The 15,236-nt window shown below is 40.2% G+C and overlaps 1 protein-coding gene across 2 annotated transcripts in view; it reads left to right on the plus strand.

The window, feature by feature from the left end:
* Positions 1 to 3,410: 3,410 nt before the first annotated feature.
* Positions 3,411 to 15,236, plus strand: part of Dkk2 (dickkopf WNT signaling pathway inhibitor 2) — a 99,831-nt gene continuing 88,005 nt past the window's right edge. Inside the window, exon 1 of one of the 2 annotated variants that reach the window (XM_029567425.1) lies at positions 3,411 to 4,349. In XM_029567425.1, coding sequence (XP_029423285.1) covers positions 4,089 to 4,349 — 261 coding nt within the window. In that variant the 5' untranslated portion in view covers positions 3,411 to 4,088. The remainder of the gene's footprint in view (positions 4,350 to 15,236) is intronic. The other variant, XM_008841259.3, reaches the window with a different exon arrangement.

Here is a 15,236-nt window from a genome sequence, read left to right on the forward strand (position 1 = left end):
TGACTGGCATTAATTTTCTGATTAGAGTACATGTGTGGGGAGTTAGCTGTGTACTTGTGGGATGTAATTCTGGTTGAATGTAAAGAAAGGGGAGAAAGTCACAGAAACAGGCAAAAAATCTTCATGTTTTCCTCATTCACTTGAGATTTTTCTTCAGTACAAGGTCAAATCTGTGTCCTTTCAAATGAATATATGATGATTTGTTGCCCATCTATTTTGCCTTTTGTATTGCTCTAAAATATCTGTCAGGATTGGAGAGATGGTTCAGTGGGTAAAAGTACTTGTTACACAAGCCTGACAACCTGAGTTCAATCCCCCAGAACCCATGCAAAGGTAGAAGGAGTGAACCAACTCCACGGTTGTCCTCTGACCACCAGACATGCGTCATGGTACATGTATGCCTTCCTCCACATTACACATACTAATAAATAAAAATTAAGGAAAATAAAATATTCTTTTTTTAGAACTTTGTTTATGTGTATGGTATGAGTGTGTGCAAGTGCATCTGTGACATGCAATGCCTGTGGAGGACAGAAGAGGGTGTTGAATCCCCTGGAACTGGAGTTACAGATGGTTGTTAGCTGCCATGTGGGTGCTGGTATTCAAACCCAGGACCTTGGTAAGAACAGCCAGGGTCTTAACCACTGAGCCATCTCTCCAGTCCCAGAAAAGTAATTAAATATTCTTTAAAACAACTGAACCAGGGGCTATTCCCAGCACTGAATCAGTTCTATTCCCAGCACTCACATGACAGCTGATAACAGTCTGTAACTCAGTTCTGGGGAATCTAACACCTTCTTCTGACCTTCGCAGGCATTGCATGACACAAGTGCACTTACATACATGCAGGCAATACACTCATACACATAAATAATAAAAATAATAAATAAAAGAAACAAAAATAACCAAATCAGTAAACTTCTAACTTATTTCTCCCCATTTCTGTAACAATTCCTGATTGGCAAATTAAAATGAAAGCAAATTATACTATCCATTAGTAAAGTCAAAGTGCTGAATCCTGAGTAGTTGTTTACAGCATATAGATGTTTCTTTGCCTTCTGTTATAACTTTACTTATCCTTGCAAATTTACAAACTCATTCCTGAGATCACACATGACCCCCCCACACACACCTGCTACTGCATAGAATTATAGATCTGTATGTGTAACTGTTGTGAGAGCATTGACCATGAGATCTTCCCTCTAGACAAACTTTTAAATGTCTGTTATTGTATAAGTGCCTTGTGTTTTAGCAGCTAGCTAGAGCTTGTTCATCTTGTTGAAGTGAAATTGTATACCTGTTGACTCTCCTTCCTTCCTTCCTCCTAGTCCTTGGTAACCACCACTCCACTTAGATATCTGTGGCTGGCCTTTTTCATTGACGTCAAGCCTTCAAGGATTACCCATGTTACTCCTGTTTATTTTTTAAAGTGAAAACAAGCATTAGCTGTGAAACCTGACAGGAGTGATGCAATCTCGGGACTTTGGAAGCTGAGGCAGGAGGATTACTTGGGCTATGTAGCCAGAACTTTAGATCTCTCTCTCTCTCTCTCTCTCTCTCTCTCTCTCTCTCTCTCTCAATATAGAGAGAGATTTAGATCTCTCTCTCTCTCTCTCTCTCTCTCTCTCTCTCTCTCTCTCTCTCTCTCAATTCATAAATATATTTATATATTTTAAACTATTTATTTTTTGTGCATTTCACATAATAAATCTTAATCAAATTTAGACCCCATCCACACTCCCCCACACCTCCCCACCACTGGATTTCATGCATTCTGTCATATATGTTAAGTCCTATTGGGGTCGAACATTTGTACCCAGATGTCCCTCCTGCAAGTTCATCCACTGGAGTCTAATCAGCCTAGATATTCATTTTATTTTAAGACAAAGCAATTCAAAGATAAGAAAACATGTTTTAATCCCTGTTTGGTTATATATTAAAAACAAGCAAGCAAGCAAGCAAGCAAACAAACAAACGGAAACCCACGACCTTGTGTAAATGAAAAATTCCAGGGTAGACTAACTCACAGGTTAGGAAAGAGAAATAGTGATAATTGTCTCTGCCTGGGAGATCCCAGTTCTGAACACTTTAGAGCTCCGCGTGTTTGGTTGGAAAATAAAGGCGTCACTAAGGATCTCACTTAAATTCAGCTCCTAGACAGGCTTGCATATGCCAAAATCAGGTGTGAAAGAATTCCAGAGTTCTAGGGTGTGCTGCCAAAGTCCGCTGTCCGCGGCTGGCCATCACTGTCTCGCTCCGCGAGTGTGGCTCAGTGACACTACTAGTAACTGCTAGATTCTTGTAGGGGAAAAAAAAAAAGGCAGCAACCCCTGCATCCCATTGGAAGCTTTCTGGTCTCAGGGAGACCAAATCTCACCAAACACCGAGCCTGCTGGGACAGCTGGTCTCCCGCAGTGTTTCTGCCACTGGCGCCCCCAAGCGCCGCACGCCGGGCCGGGCTCCGCAATCGCTCCCGCAGTCGCCCTCCGCCTTCAGACCAGAGAACCGGACCTGGGACCCTCCAGGTGCAAGCAGGGAGGAAGCCACGGAGGAGGCAGGACCTCAAAAGCTTCCTGCCCACTTTGCCCCTCACCCTGCTCCCCCGCAGGGTGATTATTCCTGTCTGGGATTTCCTCTTTGCAAAGAGAGCACTTAGGCACCGTAAAGGTGTCCAGTCAAGTAGTGAGGTCGCATAGCCAGGGATATCCCTTTCCTTCCTCTCCCTGCCATAGATAAATGTGTTCTATGTGTGTGGCGGGGAATGGGAGATCGGGAAACTAAAAAAGATCCAAACACTTCAAAGGCGAGAGGTTTCGTCATCTTCCCGCTTCTTTGGTGCTCTCCGCCTCCCTTCCAAAGCCCCCAGTATCCGATGGGGACCCGCTGACACACCTACAGCGAGTCGACCTCGCACACGCAGGGAGAGGCACCGCTTAAAGGCAAAGTAGACTGCACTCAGTCCACAGTTTACAAGTTCGTCTCTCCCAGGGCTCGCCCAGGGCTCTTCGCAGAGCGGGAGGGTGGAGATGGGTGGGAGAACTTAAGGGTGTCTCCATGAATGGGGACTTTTCTTCTCCATATCCGCATCTGTCCTCGGCCTGTTCCCAAACTTCCAAACAGTCCCGGGGCTGTGGTCAGCCGTGCGGAGCCCCCACGTTCCTCGGGGTGGGGGTGAATCCTACTTTTTAAATTGTGGGGTGACGGAAGAGTGGGAGGGTAAGGAGGGTGAGAAGCAGGAGGGCGAGCCGCAGAAGGAGCTGCAGCGGTGGGGGGGGGGAGGCTGGAGTGTGGGGGCTGAGAGAAAGGTTTTCACTCTTTGTCACTCTTGAATTGGGGGCGGAGGAAAAACCCACTGTGGAAAGCTATAAAAAGCAAAGAGGGCGGGGGAGCGCAGAGAGCGAGCGCTGGCCTTGCGGAGCGCCAGTCCGCTCCCAGGGCATCACCGCGGTGCTGCAGTGGTTGGCTGCCCTGTGGGACCCAGAAGGCTGGGTGTGCGCGCGTGGGCCGCAGCTCTTTAAAGATCTCTAGAGTCGGGGCAGGGGGCGACTCTAGATCCCCAGTGATAGTGCCTGCTAACCTTGAAAAGAGGGACTTGTGTCTCGCAAAGTTCAGAGCTAAGGGGTTAGGAAAAGACAGAACAGCTGGAGACAAGAGCAACTGAGGCCGAAGGAGAAGCTGGTGCGAAAGCTCCTGTTGAGTTAAGAGGAGCCTTCAAGCGCGGAGATTCTTGCGGGGGCAGCTAGGTGCCCAGCACTCGGCCAGCAAGCGGTGGATCGTCGGGCTGGGTCTTCTAGCACCTTGGGTCACGCCTCCTTGGCAAGAAGGCACCTCGCCTTTGATTGCTTCCAGTTATTGCAGAACTTCCTGCCCTGGTGGAGAAGCGGGTCTCGCTGGGGTCGCCCTCGCGTCTGGCTTGAGGCTTGAGACTGAGTGCGCACAGTCTTGGGTGCCTGTTCCAAGGAGGGTTGGGGAACTGTGTCTTTGAGGAGCCCACGCGCCCCACGTGAGGGGTTCAGTGTTGGCGTCCTCCCTCTCCTGCATTCACACCCCCGGGACTTTTCCCCTCTCCCGGAACCCCTCATCAGGAGATGGCGGTGCTGATGAGGCGCAAGGATTCATCCGGCTGCCTACTCCTACTGGCCGCGGTGCTGATGGTGGAGAGCTCTCAGCTCGGAAACTCGCGGGCCAAACTCAACTCCATCAAGTCCTCTCTGGGCGAGGAGACGCCTGCCCAGGCCGCCAATCGATCTGCGGGCGTATTCCAAGGACTGGCTTTCGGAGGCAGTAAGAAAGGCAAAAGCCTGGGGCAGGTAGGAAAACCCCCCAAACACACACTTCAACCAGGAGAGGTAGGGGTCAGAACTTTTGCTGGTGCGGTTTGCCTTTGCGCCTTGACCAGGTGTGGCGCGTCTGGCCACTTGGGAGGGGTTTCTGAAGACAGATCTGCGTGGGCCAGGGGATCTGGACGGGGATCTGGGTGGTTTGCGGATCGCTGGGCTGCATGGAGTGGATTAGGGTCTGTCTCACCTTTGCTTTGCGACATGGATTCTTTTTAAGAACTAGTGCGTTCCCTTGGAGAAAGTAGCCAGAATGGTCATTGCTTTTAACATGCGGATAGGACCGATGAAGATGTTAGCAGCAGCTGACACATACCGTTAGTGCGTGCTAGGCACGACTCTAGGCGCTTTAGGTGCTCACTTGTTTCATACTCACAACTTTGGAAGATAGGGGCTGTATTTGTGTGTGCCCAAAGCGCACAACTGGTGTAGGTGCCAGCGCGGGGTTTATAGTGCAGCCAGAGGCCATCCTGGGCATTCAGCACCTTTTAGAACCCGATGCAGGGGAATTTGCCTCCTTTCGGATTCTCTTACCTTTCCAGCCTCTTTGTACAGGCAGGAAGCAACTCCAGTAGACTCCCGTTTCTCACGCAAAACTGTGAAAAATTATCCGTGAGGAAGAAAATGACGAGGTGACAGTGACGGAGTCTTAGGAATCTGCAAAACAGCAAAGATGCCAGCGCAGGATTGTGAGAAAGGGAGCTTTTCGCGGGCGGGCGTCTTAGTGTGTGTCACACAGGCAGATAGATTGACAGCCACTTGCAGACCTTTGCGCAGACACACTCAGCGACAGGAGAGTGCGCGCCCTGGGCACCAAGTGTGGTCGGCGCGCGCAGCTGCCAGGAGAGGGGGCTGTGCGGGCACTGGGAGCTACCAGGACTCCACCTTCTGCTCCTTTTGTAGGAAGCCCAAACAGAAAGCCAGTTTGCCAAACAGCACAAGCACCTCGCACAGCATCACTGTGCCGCAGTGTTTCCGGCTGTCTTCTGTCTGTGCGCGCTGTCATCCGCCGCTGCTGCCCACTGCCAGGGCGGCAGAAAGAAGGAAGGCTAGCAGAGAAGGCTGGACAGGGAGGGAAAAGGCCTGAGCCTGGCTGCCTACTGCCCTCTCACGGTTTCCTTTTTCTTTTATTTTCTCCCTTCCTTCCTTCAGTCCGTCTTTCTTTCTTTCCTCTTTTACTTTATTTCTTTTTTTCTTATTTTTCTTTTTGTTGCTGATTTTGCAACTTAAGAATGCTTCCCAGGGTTTTGAACTGTCAAACGTTTCGGCTATCCTTTCAAAGGACTTCAAAATCTGCTATCACAGGATTTTTAAAAAGTCTGAAGGAAATTAACTGTACATGTACGTACAAATGAACACGCATAACCTTTGCATCTGCTTCTCTCTCACACTCCTCCACCTCAACAAAGCCACCTCTCTTTCTCTTTCCCTGATTGACACAGCAACATTTTCAACAGCAATGAACCTAACAGTCTCTTGAACCCATCTTGAGTTGAATGTTTACAGTTATCTACAGCAGAGGACTCTCTTCTCGCTGTGTCTTATTAGTGTGACAAGTCTCAATAGTAGTTCCCCTAGAACACAAACTGGACATATTCTGAAGGTACTTTCTGTTCTGTCCATACATATCCTGGGAGTATCTGTAAAGCCCTTTTTGTTTCTGAAATACATTGGGCCCCCATGCCCAAGGTTCCTCTGTCACCAGCCCTGATGGCCTTATAGAGTGACCTGAGCGACACATCTCTGTGTCTAGCTTATCCTATGATTTGGTAATATGCTTATACATACATAGTTATGGATTAAGTATGCTTAGTATGTTATTCTCCAAACATTCCTGAATTATGCTTTTTAAAGAGTTTGTGACTTTATCTTCTCAAATTGAATATCTATTTTACGAGTTGAATTTCTGTTATGTCTTCCATAACCTAGCAGTTCTATGAAGTATATTACATTAGAGGTACTTAAGTATAATTGAAAGAGTGTTAAAACTTGACATCAGGTTCATGAGAAAGTTTAACATATTGGAATAAACAGTTTAAAAATATGTTAGCTGAATGACAGGATAACAGGTTGCTGGTGGCAAATTATTTTTTGAATTCTTTCTCCCTTAGAAAAGGAATTCTTTCATTGAAGAGGAAAAATGAATTCTTTAAACATTTAGTAATCTATCTTCTTTATTCCACTGGATCCTGGCCAATAAAATTTTTAGTATTCTGAAATTTCCTTTTTTTTTTTTTTTTTTTTTTTTTTTAAAAAAAAAAAAAAAAAAAAAAAAAAAGAGGACGATAAATCTTTCACTGTGATATATCAAAATAAGATTCGCCTGCCTCTGCCTCCTGAGTGCTGGGATTAAAAGTGTGCGCCACCACACCCAGCAAGTATTTTTAATTTCAAAAATAAGGTGGCAATTAGAGAGTCAGCTTAAGAGAAAAGATACCACTTCCTTTCATAGAGAAATTTCTAGAAAATAGCAGTATGGTCACACTGAACTTTCACCCATCATGATAGCAAACTTCAGTTGATAAAATTGGAAACAGTGTCAAATGATCAAAGTAGCTGTTACATAGTGCCATCCTGAGGCCTACTAAGTGTCACTTCTTTCCCCTCCTTTAGTTGTGATTGATGACATTGAAATGTATGCTTTCAAAGGTACAGGAATAAAAATATCAAGGATACAACTTTACGGAATGAGATTAGAAATTTAGGTTTGACCTTTTACTAAACAGGAATGTAACAATTGTCAATTTTAATTTTTTCAGGATAGAGAACTAAAATAAAAATCTTCTACCGCTGTAGAAGAAATTTAATAATTCACTAATCTACAAATGTGAAAATTAGACTAAACACACTTCAAAGTTTTCTTGATTCTCTGAAATCTGATTTCATATGAAGAGAAGCATTCTTAATTTATAAAGATTTTTCGTGTTCTATAGGAAAGGTGCATTTTTAGTAATTATTATAAAAGAAAAAGTGCAGAGAGAAAGCACGTTGTTGTCTGGAAGTGTTCTAATTCTCATTCATAAGACTGTTCAAGATCACTGTTGTGGCTTTTGGTGGAAACTGACATAGAAAATTAATAGTATATGGGTGCTTGGTGCAGAATTAATTAGAAAAAAATATTTTAAGAGTTATTTAAATTTTTAGTTTGATTTTTATTTGTAGCTGGGCTAATGGGTTTTAAAAACAACGCATGTTTTTTATGCATACAGGATAGATTACATTCCCGGATTGTGTAGGAACTGAAATATATATGCATATATATATGTATATATATGAAATTTAAGTAATTTTAAGCATGCTCTCAAAAGCATGTGGATAATATATTTTGATGCTGTTGTTTGACATAATCTCTGGAATTTGCTGTATCAATTTTTATGGTTCACTGTCAAAAAATTTAAAAATACACCAAAGTAATTAAACAATTTTTGCTTTTACAGTTCACAGTTTCTCAGGTGTTAATAAAATAATCTTCAAGGTTTGTGTTTCTGCGAGCTTCTTTTCCAGTCTCCTTTGGTCTTCCCGTGTCATTTGACTTGAATGTAACACTGTAGTGTTTTCAAATTCTCCTAAAAGTGATAGGTGGAACGGGGATAAATAATCATATTTAAGATGTAGATAAGCTTTAAAATGCTAACTATAGCTTTTTAGTTATTGGATGGGTCTGTAAAAAGAAGTTCCAAAAGTTTAATATAACTTCAGATTCTCTGATTTTCTATTATATCTTGAGCACTTGAAGACAGTTGCTTAGGTGAAAGTCTGTTGTGAGTAAATAATTCCTGAAGGTCACTGAAACAACTTGAGGAATTTGATTAAAGAACATTAATATTGGTAGATTGCATTTTTTAAATAAAAATGCCATATCTGCTTGCATTTCTGAACATTTATGGAAGTACTCACTAAAATAAACTTCATTTTTTACAGGTGCGAATTTCACTTTCTGAAATTATCCATGATCTCTTTAACCTTAGCCTAACTTTCCTTTGCTAAGAAGTTAACCCTCTTTGGGTGTCACGACAAAAGCATATCATTTTATAGTTACAAATTAAAAACTATGTTGAAATAGTCTACATCAATATCGACAGAGAATTGATCATCGGCACCAGTGGAAGGTTACTCGTAAAGAGCAAGAGAAATGTTTTACTGATAGTCTAAGTCTAAGCATTTATCATTTGACTAGAGAGAGCAAGAGGACAAGGTGACTTAAATTCACTCCAGCTGTGACTCTGACAAAGCATCGATTTCTTTGTTATTCCCTTGGAAACAAATTTTTGCCCTCTTTCCTCCTTTCCAGAATGTTTCAAATCTATTGTCAAAGTTAGAGCGATGTCATAGAAGGGTAATTCTCTACTCTGTTTTAGGAGGATGTTTTCTTTTTTAGGAGAATATTTGCACATACTCATTTTTGTGAATGCATGCATTTAAACTGTGCGTGAAGATCATCCGTGAAGTTCTAGAAGAAATTTACAATAAGTACTATACTTAGCATTTTAAAGCCAATCTTTCATGGCTAGCTAGTCTTTAACATAAAGGTAACATCAAAATGAAAAGCTTATTTCAGCCTATGACTTCCTGACAATCCATTAAAATCATTTTTTCCTCATTGCTTATATTCATCTCTAAAAAGGATGTGTCATTTATCTGATCACTGTAAAAATGCATGTGATATACTGTGCGCACGAGCCTCTTAGTCATGTTTTTAAAGTTCAAGAAAAAAAACTAAAAAGAGTAATAATTAGTAGCTTGATTTTTGCATTGTGTGGTGTTGCTTTAAGATTGTATATAAAGATTAAATATAGGATGCATAATTAAATTTCATATTACCATTTAAGGAAAGTGGAGATCAATTTTCTCTTCCTTTTCTGTCCACTGTTGCCAGCAGCTACAGCAGGACATCATCTTTTCTTCTAATTGTTGGTTTTGTTAGAACAAATCTAAACCATTCTCTCAAACAAAGAGGTCAATTGATACAAAATTTGGGAGTTTTTTTTCTTTTTTTTTTTTTTAAATAGGAACATCTGTCCCCAGGAAGAAAAGTCACCATCCAAATATTTAAAATAATGGCTTTCCAACGAATCTCTCATGCTGACAACCTTGGGTCAATGCCCACTTTGGGTTCCAGTCAGTGACAGAAAGGCCATGCATAAAACCATTATCTAGCCAGAGTCCCTCTGGAGAGTTTAATGCCACAAATTATTTTCTGGACAATGATAAATTAAAACAGATAAATCTTTAAGTTCAGATATTTTAATGTTATATTGAAATTATTGTACTTTTAATCAAGTAATTAACTTATGTACCACTAAAACCAAAAATGCTGTGCTAACACTTACTCTACAACCACTGAATCTGTACAGCAGATTATATTTGTGGGATCTTAAAATTAGTTTTGATTTATCTGTGGACCACAAGTTATAAATGCATAAATCAAATCAGAAAAACATGAATGTAGCAAAATTTTTTAAAAGTATACTCTCTCTAATAGCAAAACGAAGGGAAAAACATGCTTTAGTTAATTCTTCCAAATATTTAGCAGCAGCTAATTAAATTGGTTTATTTGTTACTGTATTATAATTTGGTTTATAGTAACACAGTGGTTTAAATTTCAGTACCTTATACATTTAACTGACTCTATCCTGTATAAAATAAAATTTAAAAATCAGCTAATGAATATGTATATTAAATGAAGGTGAATCAAACATCACAATGTGGGAAGATATTAGTTTTCTGCATTATGCTTTATTGTGTGAGATAAGGTAAAGCAGATGTTCTTTCTTCTAGAGATAGTAAATGTGACTTATTTTCAAATGTATGATTTCCTTAAATAAGCTTACAAGTACTTGTAGCACATATTAAACTGTACTAAGTGGTTTCATTGGTTGACCATCCACTCTGTGCCAGGCATGACTCCAAATGCTTATTTGCGTTAACTTTTTTCATTCTCTAGACATCTTTTTGAAGTTAATCTTAACATCATCCTTACTTTTATAAATGATGAAATATTTAATAAATGGAGAAAACATGGGGATAGACATGGCTCAGAAGTTAAGAGCACTAGCTGCTCTTTCAAAGAACCAGAATTCAGTTCTGTGTCCATATTTGGTGGCTCCCAATCACCCCTAACTCCAGCTTCATGATATCCAACACCCTCTTCTGGCCTCTAGGTCACTCACACACATACACACATAGCATATACTCACACACATATATATACATAAATTAAAAATAAAATTACAAATAATAAAGCATTAATTTTCCCAAGACAGAGTTTATGTAGATTGTACAGTTTAAGTTCCAAAAGCAAAAGCCTAAAGCTAAGCTAGCTATTATATGAACTGGTATAATAACCATCAGGCTCTGCTACAATAGTATAGTAAGTTTATTCTGAATTTTAGAGGAAATACGGAGGTTTTTTTCTCTCTCTCTTATATTTTATAGTGACATGGGTTTGTCCTTAGCTTTATTAAAACAAATAACACCACCAGAACTATGTGCTGCCGAATGTTACTCTTAAGCATCCCAAAGCATGCTAGTATTTCATGGATACAAATGCAGACAGCACAGCACTACCTTATATCCATCTCTGCCACTATCTAACTCCCTATTACAGGCTTCACTGTTACGGAAAACACATGTCTCTTCCCCAGACAATCATGGCGTTGCCACCTGTAGAAGGGTCTATTGTTAAGTAGGTTTTATTTTCTCTTCTCATGCCAACAACACATTCCCCTGTACACATGTCCCAGAATAGGGGCAACTGCCATGAGCCCAGGCCTTAATGGCTTATCTCTCAGGGGTACCCTTAACCCTTTCATCGTACATGGAGAAAACTCCCTTGAGTTAAGTTTGCTGTTGCTTTCGTGTTTTGACTGTGTCTCTCCTAGCTGCCTTTCAGAAAACTAGATGGCCTTACAGTTTCCTAAACAGTCTTAAATGCCAGGTTAGCACGGACTAGTTTGATGTCTTTGGAGTAGTAATTTAATGATTTCAGCCCTTTTATAAATCAGTAAAATCAGTATTACAATAATAGCAACAAGTACCTAATAACCATAATAAACTGATGGTACAATAATGAGGATCACGTGACCTAAAGTGCATGAAAAGTCCTAAAAGCACTCTTATTTAAGTGTGCTGATGTCAGTATGGTAGCCATTATAGAAAGAGATACAATCAAGTGAATTGTCCATGCAGCAAAGAAGTCACTGATCAATCTTCCTTAGCAAGTCAGGCAGAAGTGACTGAACTCATGCAAATATGCATGAAAGAAAGAAGTGACTTACCAAAGGCTATGGATGTAAAACAAAACTGAATAGACAGGCTCCATGCTGTCGCACCTTCCTTATTGAATGTCAACATTAAGAGAGATGGTAATTCGGTGTTGTCGGATAGAACAGATGCTAGCACATAACTGATAAAATTGTGGAAAAACTACAAAAGTCAGAAAACCTCAGACTTCAAAAATACAGTCATAAGAAGTTGAGGTTTTAATACCCAAAATACTGGTTGTTTAACCACAGGGACCAAAAGAATTGAACATTCTCACAGAGTCTCCTCCAACAACATTAATTTGATGTTGTTTAAAGTAGGATAGCCCAAAGAAGCAAGACTCTTGTCTCTGTGCTTGTGTCTGGGCCCACATACTTGGCATGGAATTTGGAACACTGACAATTCTCTTTGAGAAGGACCCAGAAATTGGAGCTCCATTATTTCCATCCTTTCCCCCTTTAGTTTTGAAATTTTCATCTTGAGGGGCTTTTAATTCACATAAATCAGAAGTATTTCCATAACAGAATTAAATTTATCTCAAGACATATATGATAAATTGCTTTTAGTATAACATATTAGGTGCAAGAATATTTACCAATAATATTTTGACCTGGTAAAGGAATATAAGCCTTCATCCAAATAGAAAAACTTCAACTTAAAATCATCTGAAATTATGGTCATATTCAAATGGTGGTTTTCACTTGTTCATCCTAACTTTAATCCAACTGAACTTTATTTCCTCTAGTGGTGACTGAGTCATCCTCGTGTAAACACGGGCATTTTCTCACACTCCCTTTTTGTTTCTGTCCCGCTTTTCCTCCATGACCAACATGATTTTTCTCTTTTGGAATCATTTGCTACACATGTGGGAATCTAGCTTTACTGTGATAAACCCCCATCGTGTGTTTTGCTCAGTGGTCCTGGAAATCATGCCAGAAATAGCAGCAACAACAAAAGGACGCCCCCTCCGCCCCCATGTCTGACCTCAAGTTATCAAGACCAAGGCAACTAAGTGTCTGCCTTTCATAACTGCTGGAAAAGCCTTTACACTAATACAGATTGAGAACCAAGGGGGCTGCCCAAGATTCTTCCCCTGCCCTGCTCTGCCGTATCGCTCACTGATGGTGAAAGAAAACCTGTGTGGGTATCTATCAAGACAGACACATTTTGGTATCGTAAACTCTGCTTGTTTGAGAGCTTGGGGCGTAGTGGTTTTTAATTTTTCTCTGTGATAGATATAGTGTTAAAGAGCCCATGTGTGATTAGAATTATGATAGTAACTATGATTTATGCCATAAAATGTTACATGTTATAAAATGTACACACGTGTTTTAAATAACACAGAATTTATTTTTAAAATTTGAATAACATAGTAAAGGATTACTGAATTTTGCTGTTTCCTAAGACATCAGCATCAGTTGTTATTTTCTGTGTGAAAATTCTCTTAACTTTTACTTTCAACACAATAAACACTATAAAAATATTTTAATATTTAATATCAAAGAAAGAGAATTCTTCAAATGTGTTTAACCATTATTATTCAAGATTTAAATCATTAAATCATTACAGAAAGAATCAAAAGAGTCTTTATCACCTGAAAATTTAAGTGCCTCAAGAAGTCATACAGCAGGTTAAAAATACTACTTGGGAAGCACATCTTTAATCACCTAGTTTAACTTGCTCATTTTATATTTGAGGAATGAGGATAGGAGATGTCTCAAGATCCACCCAATGTGGTACAAATAGGTTCCACTGCAAATAAATTCTCACTAGAATTTGGTTCTGACTTGTAGCACAAATCTTTCAAATAACTAAAAGCAATGTTTTCAGTGAACTCTACAAATCAAGCTCTGTGTCAGAATTAAGTTTGATTGTCTTGAGTTGATTAAAATCTGATGGGAGATAAATTATGCACAGAATTCTTTTAACAGTTGTAAATTTGTGCATGTTCAAATGCATTATCAAAGATTACGATGTCATGATGACAAGTGTGTCAGTGGGTTTTAAACAAAATTAATGAAGGGAACCGGCTGTGACTGTACTGTTGTCCTTGCTCACTTTCACAGTCCCAACACTCTATAGTGATGTGATTAGCAAGAAGCCTGGCTGAGACTGCACTGTAGTGGAAGGCCGCATAAAGGAAGGGAAGGGAGCAATAGAGGTTGCAGAGAACACAGATTGCTTGACCTTGATTCAAGCCTCACTAGGATAAAGGCCAATGGCTTTAAAATTTTCCTGCCAGAGAGAGAAATGTATTTCATGTTGTGATTTAGCATGGCCTTCCACCCTCACACTTCCCCCAGAAGTCTCAAAAATAAATAGTCTTGAGCCGGGAAATTCGGTATATTTTGAAATTTCAGTTCTTTTTGGCTCTATGCTATGCTCATTCTCCTCCTCTTCCTCTTCTCCTCTACCTCCTTCAGAACACTGGCCAATATTTCTTGAATTGGTGATCAAACCTGTGGCTTGAATAACACTGAGCCAACAGGCTATCAGCTGTGCTCAACAGGGATCTCAGGGTTCTTTGTTAAGAGATTAGCATTGTTTTCTAAGGACATGTAGAATCCACCCTGATGAGGGATGTTGGAAGCAAGGCCTCTAGCCCAGAGGCATCCATCTCTCAAACTTCTTCCACTCTCTATAACTCTGCCAGCTGCTGGCTCAGATGTGCTGGACCTTTTTGCCTGCAGATGTCCTCGACTGCTCTTTCTTCACTAATAGCAGCCTACGAGCAATAGCTTTGGGATTTTGATATTTTGACGTTTCAGGCATTTGTTAGCCTAGCACATTTCTCTTGCTGGGTCATCTGTACTACCGTACTTTGTTTCTGATAATGTGAATTGAAGATGATTATAATTTCTCCTTAGGACAGCAGGTGAAGCTGAGAGAATAGTAGATATATAAGCAGCAGTCTGGGTTAGCCTATATTTTAATATGTTGGAACTCAAGGACTGGGAAGTGGGTGTTTTTCAAAGCTGATGAAAACACCTTAGTATATTGCTCAGCAGGAATGTCTTATCCAAGACATAATCACTGTTTATTCATGTTACATGAGCAGGAATCTCAGTCATAAACATAATGGAGGTATTCATGAAAATACTAGGGTAGATATTATTTTCAGAGAATTAGTATGATTCTTTAAAGTTATTATTAATTTAATAGACTTTACCTTTAGAACAATTTTTAAGTTAAAGAAACATTGAGCTAAGAGTGAGATGCCAATAAGCCCTTAACCTCTGTTCTCTCCAGGTCATAGTGTTCCTTCCCCCTCTCCATTTCCTGCTAACCATTGATAACTTTTTGATTCCCAGGATGGCACATAGTTGGAATCATACAGTATGCTGCCTTCTTCTCCAACAGATTTTTTTTTCACCTAGCAACATGTATTTAAATCCCACATGATCTTTTATGGTGCTTTTTTGTAAGCTGATATTACTTTCCAAAATAAATAAATGGTTGTTTACTTTGAAACTAATTTATGATTTCCAGTTTTCTCATTAAATGAGAATGTGTAATGGCTTTTATAAACATGATTATTATTCTTTAATAAAATGAAGAAAACTTGGTGATAGAATCCACTGAAAACTACAAAGTAGGACTAAACAATGGCAAAAATAAAGCAAAGTAATTGTAAGC

Source organism: Nannospalax galili, unplaced genomic scaffold (assembly GCF_000622305.1).
Source record: "Nannospalax galili isolate Female #2095 unplaced genomic scaffold, S.galili_v1.0 scaffold41, whole genome shotgun sequence".
NCBI classification, from domain to species: Eukaryota; Metazoa; Chordata; class Mammalia; order Rodentia; family Spalacidae; genus Nannospalax; species Nannospalax galili.